We start from the raw sequence: 18,875 nt of genomic DNA on the forward strand, positions 1-18,875 counted from the left end.
TGCATTGAGTGATCCAGTGGGTGTCATTTTTGCTCGGCTTTGATGTTATCTCTTCGAGTCACACCCAGACAGTGCTCTGAACGTAAACAAGGTGAATGACCCTCAACGCCAGGGAGCACCAAGTCAGTAAGCGTTGCATACCATGATAGAATTCGTAGAAATTCTTCGATTCAACTAGCAGATCTCGATTCGAAGATGCGGGTGTCTTCTAAATAGCATCCGGTTGTGGGCCATGTGCTTAGCCCACCGTGTGATGGGTGTCGTGTCATGACGCCCAAGGTTGCAGCAAGGTGACTGTCAACAGAAGGTTCCCTCTTTGTGCATCTTGAGAGTCCTCGATCTAGCTGTCCCTCGCAAGCTGTCAGAGCCATACTTGGCATCGTTTGCTTCTCTGACCGCCTATCAACCCCGTGGGTTTCGCTGGTGGGAGCAGTGGAGGGTGACGCAAATTCAATTGTCCACACAGCATCGACCCAGCAAAACGCAGTGAACCGTGTGATCGTGCTTGCATGTAGACACAAACAAATGCACCTTGGCCTGCAGCTGCACGGCCTAATCTATCTTACCTGCCCTCGGAAGGATTCAGGAAAGTTTGTTGCTCTAGTGACTTTCTCAGGCCAGGAACCAGCTGTTCTCAACCATTCTCTTCTCCTTTCCACTTTCTGGAAGCAGTAACCATTTCATCCATCTGAGAAGAAGAAAAGGCTCGCCTTCCCTCACAAAGCTCGCGTTCACGCTCGCTACTACTACCATCGCCGTTCGAGCTTCCGGCCCCTGTTACCCTTGCACTACTCGTGCTCGGCCCTGAACCGGTAGCCGAAGTGCCCGACTTACCGATGCGTGAGTGTCTTCCGTGTTCTTAGCTTCTCTTTTTCTGAATTCTCTGCAAACCATCGTTTTCATTCTTCTTCCAGTTTACCCTTTTTACCTTTCTGCAGAGTCTGTCGTTGTGTTGTTGACGTAGATGTTCTGCCGTTGGGCAATGGGAACGTTGGCTTTATCTTTAACCCCTTCATCCTGATTTTTTTGGTTTAGCATTCATTCTTCCCTCTTGTTTGATATTCTTCTCCTATCATTACCTTTGCATCCCTATCATCAAGAACCAGCTGCTCACTTCGGTGGGCAACAACGCAAAGAAGCCCGTTCTCCGCCGAGGAAATGTTGTGCGAATGTAACAAGTTCCATTGCAGGATTGCTTGAAACAGTCCCAGTTGCAAGCCCGCTCCTTTCCAATCCCCTGGTCACAGTCTTCTGATGAAAACGGTCGGTCCGGATCCGTTGCCAAGGCGGAGGGACAACCATCAGTCGGGCCAAGAAGAGTTCGAGGAGCTCTCTCGGCGAATAAACACAGCACAGACACACAAACCACACAACCACACACAGATGTTGACAAGATTCTTCAAGATCGCATCCGAACTTGGGCGAGGGCAAAGGCCCATGGCCCTTCTCCCCTTACCGGGACACCCCCGAGGACCCATGCTGCCGAAGCTGGGAACGAACGACGAGAAGGACGCCGAGATCGCCCAGCAGAAGACACCTCAAGGAATGCCTTCACAAGCTTCTGGCTAACAATACGAGCTATCCTGTTCTCGAGCATCGTCAATGTACTACTCATCTTTGTCCCAGTTGGGTTTGCTGTCCGTATGTCGTCGCTGCCCCTGTTGGTTCCTTCAAAGTTGGTGATTCTGACAAAGCAATAGGTTTCGCGCATTTGCCTGCAGGCGTGGTTTTCGGTGTCAACGCTGTTGCAATTATTCCACTCGCCAGTTTGCTCAGCCATGCGACGGAGAGTGTAGCCAGCCGAATGGGCGATACCGTGGGGGCTTTGATGAATGTCACCTTTGGCAATGCTGTCGAGCTGATCATCTTCATGTTCGTCTTGGCTGTCTCATCTTGTCTTCGTGTGCTAACATCCCCGCAGAATCGCCCTCTGCAAGGATCAGATTCGAATCGTTCAAGCGTCGCTTGTGGGCTCGATATTGGCTAACGTCCTCCTGATCCTCGGCATGTGCTTCCTCCTCGGCGGTCTGCGGTTCCGGGAGCAAATCTACAACTCGACCGTCACGCAAACCAGTGCCTCGCTCTTGGCCTTGAGTGTGATGAGTCTGCTCATACCGACCGTTTTCCATGCCTCTTTCAGCAAGATCCTCACGGCAGACGACAAGGTCCTCAAGATCAGCAGGGGCACATCGGTGATCTTGCTGCTTGTTTATCTTCTCTACCTGGTGTTTCAGCTGAAGTCACATTCGTACCTGTACGAGTCGACACCACAGCATATCATTGAGATGGAGACCAGGCCTGGACCGGCAGCGCACTATTTCCACTCGTCGAGCTCGTTGGATGAAATGGACAGCGACCACAATACTTCGAGCGACGAAAATAGGGAAGACGAGGGGATCGGGCGTGGAAGACAACTAGAGGCACTTCAACTTCATGGCACGGGATCGGCAGAAGACACCCACCCTGACGCTGTCACTGACGGGCACGAGTCGGGTCAAGGAGCTCCTACCCACTCCCACAAGAAGTCAAAGAAGTCGAAACATCACCACAAGCGACACCATTCCAAAAAACATTGTGACTCTGGCGAGCAGACACAGCCATCGGTCCGCCGAGTGGCCTTTGAAGAGGGCCCCTCGCTGGAAGCACAACCTGTCCCATCCTCGCCACGACCTCTGTCGTTGAGCTTTCGCCAATTACCTCTCTTCACACCCCGTCAGTCAAGACTGAACATCAACAACCCCTCCAATCTCCCACCTGATTGCCCACGCCGCGCCCGTTCGCTCCCTCTGAACCGTGGCCCTCCCACTTCTTCCTCTATATTTGATCCCAGCTTCAGGTTTTCCACTGTCAATGCTGATCCCCAACCGTCAACTACCTCTGCCCCTACGACTTCTCCCGACGATGGTCGGTCCACCACCACCTCCAAACCTCCAATCTGGCCTCCCATCCTTGTCCTGCTCATTTCAACGGCGTTGATCTCCCTCCAAGCAGAGTTCATGGTTTCAGCCATCACACCACTTTTGGCATCCGATACGGGCTTGTCAGAGGCGTTTATCGGGCTGATCCTGCTCCCAATTGTCGGCAACGCAGCAGAGCACTTGACAGCTGTCACAGTCGCTCTCAAGAACAAGATGGATCTTGCTATTGGTGTTGCCGTTGGTTCGTCAATCCAGATTGCACTGTTTGTCACACCTCTCGTGGTAATACTAGGGTGGGCCATGGGCAAAGATATGAGTCTCTTCTTTACCTTGTTCGAAACGGTGTGCGTGGTTGTCTCGGCATTCATTGTCAGCTTCCTCGTGCTGGATGGAAGAAGTAATTATCTCGAGGGAGCTCTCTTGGTTGCGGGCTATGTCATGATTGCGGTAGCGGCGTTTTTCTATCCGGATGTTGCTGCGGCGAATTTGCTGGGGGGTGGGCAGGATGAATTGTTGAATGGGGGCCCGGTGAATGGGAGTGGGTGATACCTAGGGCAAAACTGGAGCAGGGACGGTGTCGAGCAGAGACGGCGGTGGGCGTCGAGTAGGAGCAGTCATACGGGAAGGAGCGGTGTCAGGGTTGGTGTTTTACTATATGCATTGAAGGCGTTTCTTGACAGCCAAGGTCAGGAGCTTGGAGGTTATTGCATTCTTTTCTTTTTGTGTTTCCTGGCCATCTAGCATGTAAGGAATAGAAGAGGTACCGATCATTCACTTTCTCTAACCATTCTTGTCGTCATGATTTTCGTTTTGGGTATCATCATTCGTCGTAACATCATCTCGTTGTCTCTTCCATTGTTTTCCCAGCTCAGTCATACTCCCGAATCGGACAGCAAGTCTCATTCAAGCAATCACAGCACACCCAGCAGCAACAACAACTAGCACAAAACCACGCCCAGCAACCAATCGGCTCTGGCTGTCTCCGCCTCCGCTTCTCCTGCACAACAACCACTCTTGTCGGAGAGGGCGACAGCGACCGCTCTGGTCCTTCAACGTCAATGACGTGCGCGGTTCTGCTTGTTCGGGTGGTGGACTGGTAGTATGCTCTTGGAGGGGGCCTTGTGCTGGTTGGTTGGTAATTATCAGCTTTGCCGAAGAGAGTGTCAGCAGAGAGGAAGAAGAAGATGCGTACTATTGCGGACGTGGCTCTGTTTCGTAGTAGTATCCGCCGCCCATTCTGTCCAATTCCTTGGTTCAATTGGTCCCGGTTCGAGGCCGTTTTGAAGGCCGTTTGGCGATAAGAACACTCAATTGATCGCCCTTGACTGACTGCTTGGTATCCTGACAGGGAACACGAAAAAGGTGGGGTGGGGTTGTTGGTCGATGTGTCAGTTCCAAAGACCGCACTCTTGACCTCGTTACCGAAGGGGGGAAGTGAATAATTGATCGGGGAAAAAACGAGATCCTTTCTAACACGAAGACCCGTGGTCAGGACGACGGACGGGCTGGCCGTGGGGTTTTATAAACTTGTTTCGATCGAGACAAGGAAGACCGGAGAGAGAGGGGACGACACCATGGCTAAGGCTGACGGGCAGACGCTGGCTTGCGGCGTGGGAGCGTGTTCTTTTTTGGTATACATACATACAAATGGGTAAAGCGGGAAGGAATTTGCGGCGCAGCAACACCAGGGAGGGGAACTGATTGGCGTGGTGGAAAGTGGGGGAGGATGCTGGCCAACTGAATTGAGGCCTGCTTGGTCGAGGCCGGCGAAACCAGTAGCTTTTGACTGTCAGCGCCGGCTGCTTGGTGATGGGGAGAGGAATGCTCTAGAGGGGCACAGGGGAAGATGGAGCGAGTAGAAGGACGGGAGTCATTGTCTTTGCATGATAGTGTATGTCATAATGTATGCGGGCGAGCAGATAACAACAATGGGCTGAGTTCCAAAAGGGGAGATATTTCTCGTGTTTCTCAGAGTCGCAACAGCTCTGGATCACTTGGTACTCGATTTGTCCCACACGAGATGGGGGCCCGTTGTGTGCTGCCTTCTAGAAGGCAAACAACCAGCAGTGGTAGGGGAACCATGGGCAGATCGAGTTGATCTCTGGCCTGGTCATGGAAGAGCAACAGCTTTGCACGGCCAGCAGATAGAAAATCCATCACTCGGGAGAGCAATGTGCCAAGCCCGGTCCGAACAGGGCGAGACGGGGCCGGGCCCGGGCCTGTGAAGCTCACCCGAAACAAGAGAGCGATCAACAGACCTGACCAGGTCAAGCACCATGAGAAAATCGTCTCAAGTATTCGCAACATGTTTTTCCAGGTCGCCGGTGTCGCCCTCGCACTCAACGGCTCCCGTTCCTTTTCTACCAGCTCTCCCTGAGCCCCAAGGAATCGAAACCCTTTCCTCCGACATCATCAAACAGTTCATGCCAGCAGACAACGCACCTGACTCTCCTCAACTTCCTCCTTAGTCTCCCTCCGCCGTCTTCCAGTTGGAAGAAAACCAGAGGTCAATCATCACCTAACCATCTCGCGACAATGGGTGTCCCCGTCGTTTTGGCAACGGTTGCTGCGTGCGGTAGTATCGTGACGTCGATCAAGTCGAGCTGGGAGCTCCGGCGCATGGTCAAGAGAAAGAAGGAGCAGCATGAAGCTGATGATGAGGCGCCCTATGTCTTTCGCAAGTTGCGCCAGGCGTACTATGATGGGCTTATGACGGTGCCCGAGTACGAGCAATGGTACGAGAAGTTCCTCGTGGCCAAGGTCGAAAAGGACTGTAAGTTTGTGCTCCATTCAAGTCTTCACTGAGAGCAAAAGGTATTAACCATTCGCAGTGGCCGGCCTTCGCCGTATCCGCGCGCATCTCCGCATCATTGAGAACGGAGCGCCCATCACAGGCAATCGTCGATCGCGGTCGGTCGAACCAAGCAGGCGTCGGCAGTCTGTGACATTTGCGCCGACTCCCCAGCATCCGGCCTATGTCGACTATCGACAGCCCAACCGTGGAAACATTGAGTACTATGCGGACCCACGCGCCAGGGTTGGTGCGCACCCTGATGAGTTTGTTCGACTGGAGCGGCAGTCGACGTACAGTCGTGCTTCGTCGTCGGACGCGCAGTCGCGTGTCAGTCGGAGCTCATCGGCGCGGCATGAGTCTAGGGGTCGCTCGAGGAGGAGGTATGATAGCAGTGATTCGGATAGTGACGACTACTACTATGAGAAGAGGAGCTATCGCGGTAGGAGCTCAAATCGGTAGTCGCGCATTTTGTCTTTTGCGACTGATGTCGAGAGGGGCGGTTCTTTTCAGGCGTTTGCGAGTAGTGGCAGGACTGGGTTGGACTTATGATGAATTTTCCTTTGTACTAGCATAGCGTAATGAACAAGAGTAGTGCATTTCCATTTGTCGCGTTACTCCTTGGTTGTGAGGAAGGAGCGAACTGTATGGACGCAGAGTTGTAGTTGGAATGGTCGAGGGCAAGCAGCCAGTGGAGAGCTGGAGCAATTGGATTTGTAGCTGTAAGGCTGGAGCCCGAAGCTCCAGCCTTTGGGCAGGGGTCATCCGCGTCAGCCCCACATGGCGCATCCTTATGAAGATGGGGCATCGAATTCTGCATGCTCTGACCGCCAAAATTTTGAATTTGTCCCCACCAGAGAGTGTGCTGACCCTTGCGCGCTGTCCTAGAATGCGCCCGCAGTTGTTTTCAACATAGGCATAAACAACACCGCAGACTGCCCGCTATCTACAACCATGGCCACTGTAGCCCCCCCTCCCTCGAAGAGGCAAAAGAGAGAAGAGATCGAGCGCACCACAGTCCAGCAAGATGTTTCCCCTCTGCTTGCGACGGATCTCGGGTCCTTCAAGGCCAATTTTATTGATGGTGATGGGAACCAAATGGCCGATGTGATTGAGATCAACTTTGCCGATGCCTCCGAGAAGAATGTGTCTGCCTTGTTGAACACTATGATGGGGAGGGTACGATCACACCGGAGTCCCCTATACTCAACCTACCTCTTGAACTCATGCGCTGACACTTTTAACCCCAATTCAGGATCGTGAAGAATTCACCCCCTACCGCTTTCGCATCCACATCCCCGGAAGGGACGTCATTGTAGACCAATATCCCACAGATTTACTTGGACTCCTTAAAAAGCATGGCGTGAACAACCCCTTCGAAACGACCATCACCCTCTCCGCCGAGCCCCAGGCTGTTTTCAGGGTCCAGGCTGTCTCCCGTATGGCCCACAAGATCTCCGGCCACGGTCAACCTATCCTCTGCTGCCAGTTCTCTCCTCTTTCCTCCAGCCGCCTCGCCACAGGCAGCGGCGACAACACTGCGCGCATCTGGAATGTCGATACCGGTACACCCGAGAAGACGCTATCTGGGCATACAGGCTGGGTGATGAGTGTAAACTGGAGGCCAGATGGACAACAGCTGGCTACCTGCTCTATGGACAAGACTGTGCGGGTATGGGACCCGGCGACTGGAAAGTCGACAGCCGAGCTCAAAGGGCATGCGAAGTGGGTTTTGGGATTGGCGTGGGAACCTTACCACTGTAAGTTTGGTTCTTGATTCTAGGGAAAACAACTTGTCATACTAACCGCAAGCAGTGTGGCGTGATGGCACGCCTAGACTTGTCTCTTGCTCCAAAGACGGCACTGCCAGGATATGGGTCGTCAACACTGGCCGTACTGAGCATGTGCTGAGCGGTCACAAGAGCTCAATTACCTGCGTGAGATGGGGCGGGACAGGCCAGGTATGGACTAACCTCAACATATCCACAAGATGACCTCCCATACTGACGAGTCCCGACAGATTTACACCGGCTCTCAAGACAGAACTGTTCGCATCTGGGATAGCGTAAAGGGCACCCTCGTCCAAAGTCTAACCGCCCACGGCCACTGGATCAACAACATTGCTCTCTCTAGCGACTTTGTCCTGAGAACAGGCTACCTAGACCACAGCAAGGAGGTCCCAGAGACAGAAGAAGCCAAGAGGACCAAGGCCAAGGAGAGATTCGAAAAGGCCGTCAAGATCAACGGCAAGGTTGCCGAGAGGTTTGTCTCAGCGAGCGACGATTTCACAATGTACCTCTGGGATCCAACCGACAACGGGAACAAACCGGTGGCCAGACTGTTAGGTCACCAAAACAAGGTCAATCAGTGTGCCTTCTCGCCAGATGGCACCATGATTGCCAGCGCTGGTTGGGACAACCATACTGTAAGTTTTATTACATAACCTTTGTTCCTTTCCAGTCCAAGGCTCACATGAAACAGAAACTATGGAACGCCAGAGACGGCAAGTTCTTGACCACTCTCAGAGGCCACGTAGGTCCGGTGTTCCAATGCGCCTGGTCAGCCGACAGCCGCTTGCTTGTTACTGGTAGCAGAGACTGCACCCTCAAGGTGTGGAACGTTTTGAAGGGCGCGCTGGCGAGGGATCTGCCGGGCCACGAGGATGAGGTGTATGCTGTAGACTGGGCGCCGAGGGACGGAGCCAAGGTGGCGTCTGGTGGGAAAGATAAGGCTGTCAGGACATGGATGAACTAGAGAGGAGGGGATGGTTGGTAAGAGTAAAGGAGAGGGGGGCGAGGAGTGATGATACCCTGATGGTAGAGGAATACAAAAAAAAAGATGATCGTTTATGTTGCTATTCGGAGGCAAAAGGTTGCATGTGACTAAAACACTGGAAATGAACAAACCTATCGCGAATAGGTCTTACATAACGGATAGAGGAGTACAGCATCCGGGAGGGCAAATCCGCCCTGTCACGACAGGTTGATGGGAACTTGACCGCCGAAGAACGGGCAATAGGGACGGGGGTCATGTTCCGTGATATCCTGTCCTGCCAGAAGGCTGCCCATCAAAACTGATGATCACGAAGTTTTACCCATACCTACTACCTGCCTTGCCTTACGTACCTACGTACCCACGTACCCAATGCTGGAACGAGGCGCACACACACACACCCATCTAGCTAGACGAAGACGAGCCGTGAGGTGATTCTTCATTCGGCCGGGCCGTCTTCAGCTACTAGAATTTGGAGGTGTTCTCGGCATTTGTGGTACTGGGCGAGCCTTGGCTCATGTGCCGTCCCCGAACAGGTAGTTGTGAGAGGTTGATCGGAGGATTTTGCTGAGTTTGGATCGTCATCACAGAGAGTATGTATGAGAGAGTTTCTATCTTTGCCGAGCTTTCACCGCTACTGTCTCATTGTGGGACGGGAGTTTACTCCAACACTCTCAGACGAGAGAGATAAAGAGTGGTAAAATGCCGCCAACCGAGATGGGAAATCAGGGTTGAGAATAAGGCCGGTTAGGGAAAGACGGGAATAGCAACTCCTATCTGCAGAAGAGGAGAGCCATGGTTTGGCTTGTGATTGTTACTGGATACTATGTGTGAACTGGGCGGGATTTTCACCATGGCATGAAATGAGATGGTGACATCCTTCCCCTGGGATGCTTGGGACACTTCTTTTTTTCCTGCAATGGGCCATCCCCGGCAGATCGTGGTGTCTAGACTACTGCGTAAACATGTGTGTGAGCAGACGCCGTGCATTAGTGGGTTGTTGCTGGCTTTGCTGCAGCTGTCTCCGATAGGTCCCGTGGAATCGGGGTTCGTGGATGAGGTGTCTGTGGAGTGTTGATTCTCGGGGATAGCCCACAGGATGATGGTGCGGAGTGCATTGGAGAATGAGGGGATTGAGGGGACACACGTGGTTATGGTGTCCTGACTATTAGGTGGTGGTTTGGCGAGAGAACAGCCGTAGCAATTGTCCCTGTTGTCAGTCTGATGATAGGCATGGGTACCCATAATGTCGAGCTCACCATCAGATACTGGTAGTGAAGATACAGAGAGCAATCTTGTGAAGAAATCACCTTGACAGAAGATGCCACAAATGACGGCATACATGTAGCCATCACGGAGATATACTCGGCCATTCGTCTCAGTCTAAAAGTAGGATCATGGCTGCTTGGTGGCATCATAGCGTTCGTTCAAACAGCGCCGTCAGAAGCAAGTCTCCGTTTCCAAGCATGTCAGAAATTCACTATGAGCTATTTTCTTCCCTGGGTGTCACATAACAGTGCGGCCAATGGAGAAATTGAAGGCATCAAATACCATGGTACTTGACGGCCCTCCGATGTATGAGATGTCGTCGGCGGGTGGCGTCTGATTTTAGCCTATCAAAGCCCTGTGTGGGCTCGGGAGATCTCGGGACTCCACGGTCAATGGTTCCATGGCGCACATCAAACGGCCGTCCATGTGGCTGGGACAGGCTCATCGCTTCGCTTATACTTCGATCGGCCCGTGAAGCATGAAAATTTTTCCATTCTACCTCTTCACGATGGACTGTCACCAAGCCGGTGATGGTCGGGTAGGTGATTATGTTGAGAACAATAAGCGCGCCCAGCTTACCATCATTCGGCCAGGAAGGGTTTCCGTCTGTGCCTCATGACGGCACTTGCTGCCGAGTATTCCATTCCTGCGTGCTTTACAGACCTGATAAGAGGTCGACACGTTTCCCATGCTGTGCCTCTGACTGGACCGACAACGCTCCATGGGACGGCAGAGGAGACTCGGACCTTTTTTTCTCCGTTGAGGAGTTGCTCAATTAAGGTTGCTCATAGTGGAATCTGACGTGTTTCGGTGGCTCATCTGTCTGGAAACGCTCCAAACAGCGCCGCCGGCGCCCAGCCTTCTGGCCCCTCCCGCTCACCACAGCCCTGCGCTGTGACCAACCACCAGCGTCATCTTCCCTCTTCTGAACCTCTTCCCTCGGCCGGAGTAACGGACTCGAAGCCGATAATGGCTCTTGTCTATTTCCTGCGTTTGAGAACCATTGCTTGCTTGAAATCAAGATATCACGGTCATGGATCTGATACAATATGTAGACCAAAGGCAATGACAAGGACAAGAGCTGTTATCGGCAGACCAGGCTACTGACCGGCATCAACTATCTCCACTGTTCCAGGCCCGGACCTTCCATGCCTCTGGAATCCATCCGCTGATCTGCTTTTCAAGACCGGCAACGGTCCCAAGAGCCTGTGTCACGGAATTCGAGTGAGAGTCTTGGACCGGGTAATGGATGTCTCGATTGATATCTTGGTGCAGAACTTTCTTGTAAGAGGTCCTTGGCAAAGCATCCATTATCCAGGCAGCCAAGCCCGGCTGTTCAGGGTGTGGTTGCAGAACTGCATGTGGTTGACAGCGCTGTGATATCCAAGTCAAGCAGGAGGTACATAGTGGACACGGCCCATACACATTGGAGGCCGCCGCTGAGGTGGGAGAAAGGATGGCGACCGCGAGCTTACTGGCCTCTGGAGCAGCTGCTTGTAAAGGAGGTGCTATCGAGGAGTTGAACTCCGCCAGGCTGAGCCAGACGTCAGAGTGATAGATCAAGTTTTTCTGTTATCAGACATCTCCTTCCCACAGCTCAACCCGTTGGTCACACTGTTCGCCATCACCTGGCCCTGACATGTGGCCTCGATTTGGTAACAGGAGACTTTAGATTACGTGATTGCCTGAGAGAAACGGCCGTACAACATGAAAGGCATGCTCAGAATCTTCGATCCATGACAGGTGCCGAGACAATGCGCAGGCAAGCCGCTGCATTATATAAGTAAGGAAGGCCGGAAACTGTTCGGAAAGAGAACTCTGTAACGCTCGCAAACCACCGTCGAATAAGAGCTGCAGTTATAACAATAGGCGGGAGCGATTCGAGACTGATATTGGATAGCAGGAAGGAAGACGATCAAGGGATCATCAACAAGCAAGCACAACAAAACTCTTTGGGAAAACTTCCAAGGCATTGAGTGGTGGGCTGGCCCCCTGTCACTGGATGGAAGCTGCGGAAGCCCAAGCTGGCCCCTGTCAGTCTTGGCATTCCTCTCGATGCCACCCTCGATGTCCCTTGTCCATCTCCACTGGTTTCGGGCTGGAATGACGAACAACGGGCTGGCGGGACGCTGCTTCTTGGTCCGTAGGCCCCACTTTCAGCGCTCCCTTGAGCATTTTGCAGGCATAGCAGCGCCTATGAAGCGAGCTCCAACACCGATTAAAAGTGATCGAAGCTCCTCCAAGTTTCCATGATTTCCGTGATCTTCTTGCTTGCTCAAACCAAGACTCTTTCTCGGCAGCAGATCTCCGATCAAACTCAAAACCTGTTAGCCTTTGATCTTCACCTAGCTACGGACCAAAAGCCCCAGAACCCCCCTGGTCTGCCACCCACACAGTCTTTAACCATCCGTCTCCAAAAGCTCGTCAGAGAGCCCCTCACCCCGTCACACTCCCTAGTCAGCGTTTTCTGCAACGCCGTTGTCTGTCAACAAATAGAGACATCCGATCTTCGATCTGGGTGGCTATCAACAGGCAAGTAGGTATGCCCAATCCTTAGCTCCCTTCTCGAGCGATTCACCCGTGGTTACTGCCATCCACTCGAGGGAAGAAAAGCCCCGGCTCTGGCTCGTTACGTCAGAGGGTGGACCACTGGGCACTAACTTGATCCCCGCCCTCAAAATACTATGCTGCCCTATTTTGAGTGACAAGGCCCAATTGGTCTGACTGGAGATATTTCCTAACAGATTTCGAGCACCAAGTCTCGCGAAGTCTTTGTTTTCCTCTCCCGCCCCCCCGGCATCTTCCAGGCTCTTTTACGCTGCGCAACTCTTTCGTCCGTCCACCGAGAAGTCTTATCAGGCTTTACACCACACTAGACGCGCCATCCCCGTTTGCCGCAGCTCTTCTGGCCGCACCGTTAAGCTTGTTCACAAAGCCACCTTGCGTCACTACAATCCGAGCGTCAGCTTAGCTCCTTTATGGTCATCCGCCCTAAGCTCGTCCCACATTTGTTGAGACGGTGACATTTCCTGGTTCTGTTTGGGCACTTGTGACCTGTCGACAAGCCAAAGACGCCGTTACCGACAGCACTCTCGCGCATCCTGCAAGCTGGGCTGTTTACCGTTGGGAGAATATCCGTTGCAAAAGCTTCATCCTTGCCCTTGGCCCCCATGAACTTGTCACTGGGGATTTTCCAGTAGCTACAACCACCGACTCCTCGCCAACGGCCCTTCTACAATCCCACCTACCTGTTGATAGCAAGAGACGGCCAGTCATCTGCCCATTATGACGGTTTTTATTGCTTCACTGTGAGTCTCTTGCCGTCAATGCTGTGCGGGCTGCCTGAAGCACTATACTTACGTTTTTCTGTACAGATTCCTCCCCAAGACTATTCATTTCACACTCCCCGGCACACCTCCGCGCGGGTCTCGCTCCGAGAAGCCTCAGCCCAATCCGAGGCCAGCGCCACCTGAGCGGCAGCCTAGCCTGTTCCAACCGCCCAGTATCACCCCGCCTCATACTCCGACCGACGAGAAGAAGCCCAGCGGTCTCTTCACTAACGAGGATGGGCTGCGGGTTCATATTCCAACAACGACAGCGATTGGAGAGGATGGTGTTCGTGCGCCAGCTGACCGAAGCTCTCCCACCTGGGGAGGTCGTTTAGATCAGCCAATGTCGCGGGCGAACTCACCGCCACCTCCTTCGTTGATCCAGAAGGCTAGAAACCTGCATCAGAAGGCCAAGGAGATGGGTCGGGCCGGCATCACACAACCTCGCACCCTCGATAGAAGCGAGAGCCACGAGAGGGTTTTTGCACATGCCAACTGGAAGATCGTTAACGCTGACCAGGGAAATGGCGGTCTTCGAAATGCTGCCGAGGCGGCTTCCAGAGAGGGAAAGGTTGGAGACTGCACTTGGGTCGGCACCCTTGGTATGCCCACGGATGCTCTCCAGGGCACTCAACAACTCCAGGATATTCAGGACAAGCTCGCCACGGAGCACGACATGCTCAGTGTCTGCCCCTCCGACAAGGACTTTGATGGACACTACTCTCACTTCTGTAAACAAATTCTGTGGCCAGTGTTTCATTACCAGATTCCCGACAACCCCAAGAGCAAGGCATACGAGGATCATTCATGGAAATACTATGTCAATGTCAACCAAGCGTTCGCCGATGTCATCGTTAAGAACTGGAAGCGGGGCGACGTCGTTTGGGTTCACGACTACCATCTTCTCTTGGTCCCTGGCATGGTACGAAAGAAGCTGCCAGAAGCCAAGATTTGCTTCTTCCTTCACGTGGCCTTCCCGTCATCTGAGGTGTTCCGTTGCCTGGCGGTTCGGAAACAGCTGCTGGAAGGCATGCTCGGTGCCAATCTGATTGGATTCCAGATCCACGAGTACACGAGACATTTTCTTCAGACCTGCAGTCGACTCCTTAGTGCGGAGGCCACTCCAGACGGACTCCAGTTGGAAGACCGCTTTGTCGACGTTGTCAACCTCCCAATCGGGATCGATCCTGTTAGTCTCAGCCAGCATCGTGAAGAAGACGAGGTTAAGAGATGGCTGGACACCATGAGGGAGCGTTACGCTGGCAAGAAGCTCATTGTTGCTCGCGACAAACTGGATCACGTTCGTGGCGTGAGACAAAAGCTCCTCTCATATGAGCTTTTCCTGAATAAGAATCCGGAGTGGAGGGACAAGGTTGTCCTCATCCAAGTGGCGCTTTCCACCAGCGAGAAGAGCGAGCTGGACGCGACTGTTAGCGACATCGTCACTCGCGTCAACTCCTCGTGGGCCAACTTGGCGTACCAGCCCGTCGTCTACCTCAAGCAAGACATCGACTATGCGCAGTATCTTGCTCTATTGAGCGTTGCGGACGCCCTCATGATCACCAGCCAACGCGAGGGCATGAACTTAACCTCGCATGAGTACCTCTTTTGCCAGGACGGCAAGATCAGCGAAAAGAAGCATGGATCTCTGATTCTCTCTGAGTTCACTGGCACGTCGTCCCTCTTTGGCGGAAATGAGCTTTCGGTCAACCCTTGGGATTATCGGGCCTGTGCGGATGCGATCAAGAAGGCTCTGGAGATGGAGGATGAGGAGAAAGAGATGCGATGGACCAAGCTGTACGAGGCAGTCAACCACCACACAGGGTCTCATTGGTTTTCCGAGATCCTGGCTCGCCTCGATATTGTGTATGAACAGCAGCACCGTCACGACCAAACCTCTGTTCCCCGACTTTCACTCAACACGCTGGTTCAACAGTACAACAGGACGGAGAGAAGGCTGTTTATCCTCGATTTTGAGGGCACCCTGGTCAGCTGGGGGCCAGTCAACCAGATCATTCCTGTCAGCCCACAGGTATGCTTTCTTCAGCAATTTCCTTTTGAGTGATCATCAACTAACAGAGCACTACTAGCGCACCCTTGACGTATTGAACGACCTGCTCCTTGACGATCGTAACACTATTTTTGTTATGTCTGGCCGCAGACCGGAAGAGCTGGATCGTCTGTTCCGCCGTGTCCCTAATCTCGGCCTCATTGCTGAGAACGGTTGTTTCCTCAGAAACTGTGGTAGCACGGAGTGGACCGAGATGGCTGATGCGGATCAAATTCGCTCCTGGAAGGATTCCGTCAGAGGTATCCTGACATACTACATCGAGCGCACCCCAGGCGCCGAGATAGAGGATCGGCGCTGCTCGCTCATCTTCCACTATAAGTCGGCGGAAGATTACGAATCTGCCACCCGACAGGCCTTGGATTGTGCTAGTCACATCAACGACGCTTGTGAGGACCAGCGAGTCCACGCTATTCCCATGGAGGGCTGCGTCCTTGTGGAGCCGCTTGACTGGACCAAGAGCACGGCTGCCCAAAGGATCTTTTCCGATCTTCGCGACCGCATGGCGCCAGATGCGACTCACACGTCGCCAGTGGACTTCCTCATGGTTGTCGGTGATGGACGTGAGGACGAGAAGGTCTTCAAGTGGGCCAACGGTTTGGGCGAGGAGGGCCTTGTGGAAGAGGTTGTGACGGTCAGCCTGGGAACAAGAAACACGGAGGCGACCGCCACCATGACACAGGGCGTGAGTGGTAAGTGACAACAATCACGGAGGATCGATTTGCAGAGTCAAGACTAACACGCAATACAGGTGTACTCATGGCTCTACAGAGACTGGGATCAATCGCGTAAGCAGTTGCCCCATCCCCTCCCTAGCCTCCTTTGCTAGGCCAGATGCCAATGGTAATGTTGCAGGTCCGTTGTGCCCACGCAACATCGCCGGAAGAGCTCTGTTAGAGGTGTGATTTTGCCGCCAGACGCTGAGCTCCAGTTCCTGCCGACGTCGTAGTTGACTCGGGGGTCCGTGTGGGGTCAGTGTGGTGTGCGCCGTTATTCGGTGTGATGAGGTGTGGTACCTACCCCGCCTTGTTGTTGTTTTGCTTGGCTTGGTCGGGTTGATTTGTCGCCCCTTTTTGCGAGCATATACTGCAGCCTTTCTTTGTATGCGCTCGGCTCCTTGCATGGTAGAACCTCGTGTGTTCTGCCAGCGCAGCCAAGACTGTTGTTTTTGTGCTTCTGGGTCTTGTCGCAGTTTTTACGCCGTCCTGTATGGTATTCTTTTACGATGAGGCAAACCTCTACGTTCTACAGTGGACTGTGAGGTGATTGGGATGGAAATTCTATGGGTTAACACAAAGAAAAGCAGACAGTCGAAACGCTATGATACGCGAACTCGTCGATAGTATCGAACGGATTCAGAGGGCAAAGAGAGAGAGAGATTGGAATCGCTTCAGCAATGATTAAGGGCCTCGGTATAGATATGGGATGGGGGTTTATTTCTTTTCGGTGGTGGAAACTTTGGTGGCCTTCTCCTTCTTTGCTCAAGAGTTATTAGCCTGCACATGTTTTATCAATTGCATGTTTATATGGATCATGGCGTTTGGAGCCTTTGTTCGTTGGTTGATGAGCTGTCCCAGATCATGACAGGCGGTTTACCTATCTTACCTAGTTTATGTACTGTACAAAGTGGAACATGGAATACATTTTTGCTCTCCTCTGCTCCCTAGAGACCTATGTTTTGTTTGCGTTCGGAACCATCACCAACATTGACCCCCTTCGGCAATGACATCATGTTCCGCTATCGGATGGCGGGGTTTGTGCTGGTTCTCTTTTCCTAGGTACCCCGCGATTTCCAGCCAATCTTGCATTATCCCTGGACCCCTGAAAAGAGCTTTGACGAGCTGCCCCTCATTCAGTGGGCAGCCGCGAGACAAGCCGAATCGGAGAGAGCTCAGGTCCCGAGGACATTAGGTCGGGCAATACCATCAGAGCAAGTGGCTTGCTGACCTCGGACTGTTTCACACCGTGTTTTGAGCGACGGTCAAGTCGAGGTATCATCACTCGAATCCGTTTTGGTCTTTGTAGTATTCGAAGACTGAGACTTTCTGGTTTGTACCTAGGTAGTTTGCTTTGAGTCATCCCCTATTGAGCTACTTCGGCGCAAGATCACCTGCACAAACGGAAGGGCGGATTTACAACACTCCTACCGCATATCAAGTCAACAAAAAACATCCAAGATGGCTTCGACGTTTCCTCCCCCTCCGGTCAACACCATCGACTGGTCCAATGTCGGCTTCAAAGTTAGAGAAGGTCCGTACCACCTACTACCAACCACCACAAGTTCCATTGACAAACCTTGTATTACTTACACACCTCGACAGTAAACGGCCACATTGAATCCCATTACTCGGTCAAGACAGGCCAATGGTCACCCCTCCAGTTCGTCACCGACCCCTACATCCGCCTCCACGGCATGGCCCCGGCCCTCAACTACGGCCAGCAAGCCTACGAAGGCCTCAAAGCCTTCCGCCTCCCGGGCAACAACAAGATCGCCATATTCCGCCCTGACCGCAACGCGGCCCGGCTCCAGCACTCGGCCGAGTTCATCTCTGTCCCTCCGGTCCCTGTCGACCTCTTTATCGCCGCAGTCAAGGCGGCTGTCGCTCTCAACGCCGAATTTGTGCCTCCCCACGAGACAGGCGCGGCGATGTACATTCGGCCGCAAGTCTATGGTTCTTCGGCCCAGTTGGGACTGACGCCGCCGGAGGAGTACATGTTTTGCGTTTATGTCTTGCCCACGGGGGTTTACCACGGGACTCACCCTGTCAGGGCGCTGATTATGGATGAGTTTGACCGGGCTGCCCCGAATGGGACGGGGAGCGCCAAGGTGGGGGGGAACTATGCTCCTGTGCTGCGGTGGAGTGATAAGGCTCGGGGGGAGGGGTATGGCATCACGCTGCATTTGGACAGCAAGAGGCACGAGGAGGTGGATGAGTTTTCTACGAGTGGGTTTATTGGGGTTTTGAGGGAAGGGGGCAAGGTGACGCTGGTGGTGCCGGATAGTAGGGCGGTGATTGACAGTGTTACTAGTCTGAGTGTGCAGGAGATTGGGAGGGATTTTGGTTGGGGGGTGGAGAAGAGGGCGGTAGGTTCTTCATTGTGGTGAACACGAAGGCAAATGGCTAACGGCGATGGGTTGTGACAGATCAAGTATGACGAGCTGCCCAAGTTCTCAGAGGTGCTGGCTGCGGGCACGGCAGCTGCTCTTGTGCCCATCCGGTCGATCACCAAACGTGACAGCAACCGGCTTGCGGGACAGGCTCGCGTGTCTAGCAGCAATGGCGCGGAGACTGTTACGTACATTCCCGAGGGTATCGAGGAGCCAGGCGAGATCTGCACCAAGCTTCTCGAGCAACTTAAGGGTATCCAGCTCGGCAAGATCGAGGACAAGTTTGGCTGGCGGTTCGAGGTTACGGAGCAGGATGGCAAGAGCGTTGTCGGCGAGAGTGACTCGGGTGGCGCTGCGGATGCTGATTCTGTGGACCAGCTTGACTAGGAGGTTTCGTTTTTTGGACCATGGGACTTGTGATCCGTGTTGTCACTTGGACGATGGTGTAGTGTAGGAGGTATCCTGGGCCGCGGTGCATTACCCGAGGCTCACCATCTTTATTACCTTACGGAGGTTGTTGTCGGGATAAACAAAAACAGGGTTAAACAAGAGATGTCACTAACAAAAAAAAAGTCCCGCACTTTTCTCGAGTTCAGACAAGTCCCCCGCTGTGAAACCT

At 53.2% G+C, this 18,875-nt stretch overlaps 6 protein-coding genes across 6 annotated transcripts; 5 read left to right on the forward strand and 1 right to left on the reverse strand.

The window, feature by feature from the left end:
• Positions 1-1,158: 1,158 nt before the first annotated feature.
• Positions 1,159-3,464, forward strand: PODANS_1_5650 (uncharacterized protein; the record flags this gene model as incomplete). Its single annotated transcript, XM_001912738.1, has 4 exons — positions 1,159-1,171; positions 1,219-1,641; positions 1,701-1,872; positions 1,922-3,464. The coding sequence occupies 4 exons, from the start codon at positions 1,159-1,161 to the stop codon at positions 3,462-3,464; spliced, it is 2,151 nt and encodes a 716-aa protein (XP_001912773.1).
• Positions 3,465-3,786: 322 nt separating this feature from the next.
• Positions 3,787-4,154, reverse strand: PODANS_1_5655 (uncharacterized protein; the record flags this gene model as incomplete). Its single annotated transcript, XM_001912739.1, has 2 exons — positions 3,787-4,042; positions 4,111-4,154. 2 exons carry the CDS (start codon positions 4,152-4,154, stop codon positions 3,787-3,789), a joined length of 300 nt encoding a protein of 99 aa, XP_001912774.1.
• A 1,299-nt stretch (positions 4,155-5,453) lies between these two features.
• PODANS_1_5660 (uncharacterized protein) lies at positions 5,454-6,171 on the forward strand (the record flags this gene model as incomplete). Its single annotated transcript, XM_001912740.1, has 2 exons — positions 5,454-5,691; positions 5,750-6,171. The coding sequence occupies 2 exons, from the start codon at positions 5,454-5,456 to the stop codon at positions 6,169-6,171; spliced, it is 660 nt and encodes a 219-aa protein (XP_001912775.1).
• A 492-nt stretch (positions 6,172-6,663) lies between these two features.
• On the forward strand, positions 6,664-8,463 carry PODANS_1_5670 (uncharacterized protein; the record flags this gene model as incomplete). The annotated part of the gene is made up of 5 exons (XM_001912741.1): positions 6,664-6,888; positions 6,965-7,473; positions 7,547-7,670; positions 7,730-8,134; positions 8,191-8,463. The coding sequence occupies 5 exons, from the start codon at positions 6,664-6,666 to the stop codon at positions 8,461-8,463; spliced, it is 1,536 nt and encodes a 511-aa protein (XP_001912776.1).
• A 4,599-nt stretch (positions 8,464-13,062) lies between these two features.
• PODANS_1_5680 (uncharacterized protein) lies at positions 13,063-16,096 on the forward strand (the record flags this gene model as incomplete). The annotated part of the gene is made up of 4 exons (XM_001912742.1): positions 13,063-15,111; positions 15,170-15,839; positions 15,899-15,935; positions 16,003-16,096. Coding segments are annotated over 4 exons (2,850 nt in total), but the record flags the coding sequence as incomplete, so codon positions are not given.
• Positions 16,097-17,324: 1,228 nt separating this feature from the next.
• On the forward strand, positions 17,325-18,643 carry PODANS_1_5690 (uncharacterized protein; the record flags this gene model as incomplete). The annotated part of the gene is made up of 3 exons (XM_001912743.1): positions 17,325-17,397; positions 17,469-18,232; positions 18,293-18,643. 3 exons carry the CDS (start codon positions 17,325-17,327, stop codon positions 18,641-18,643), a joined length of 1,188 nt encoding a protein of 395 aa, XP_001912778.1.
• Between the last annotated feature and the right edge of the window lie 232 nt (positions 18,644-18,875).

The sequence above is a fragment of the Podospora anserina genome, chromosome 1 (genome assembly GCF_000226545.1).
Source record: "Podospora anserina S mat+ genomic DNA chromosome 1, supercontig 1".
Classification (NCBI taxonomy): Eukaryota; Fungi; Ascomycota; class Sordariomycetes; order Sordariales; family Podosporaceae; genus Podospora; species Podospora anserina.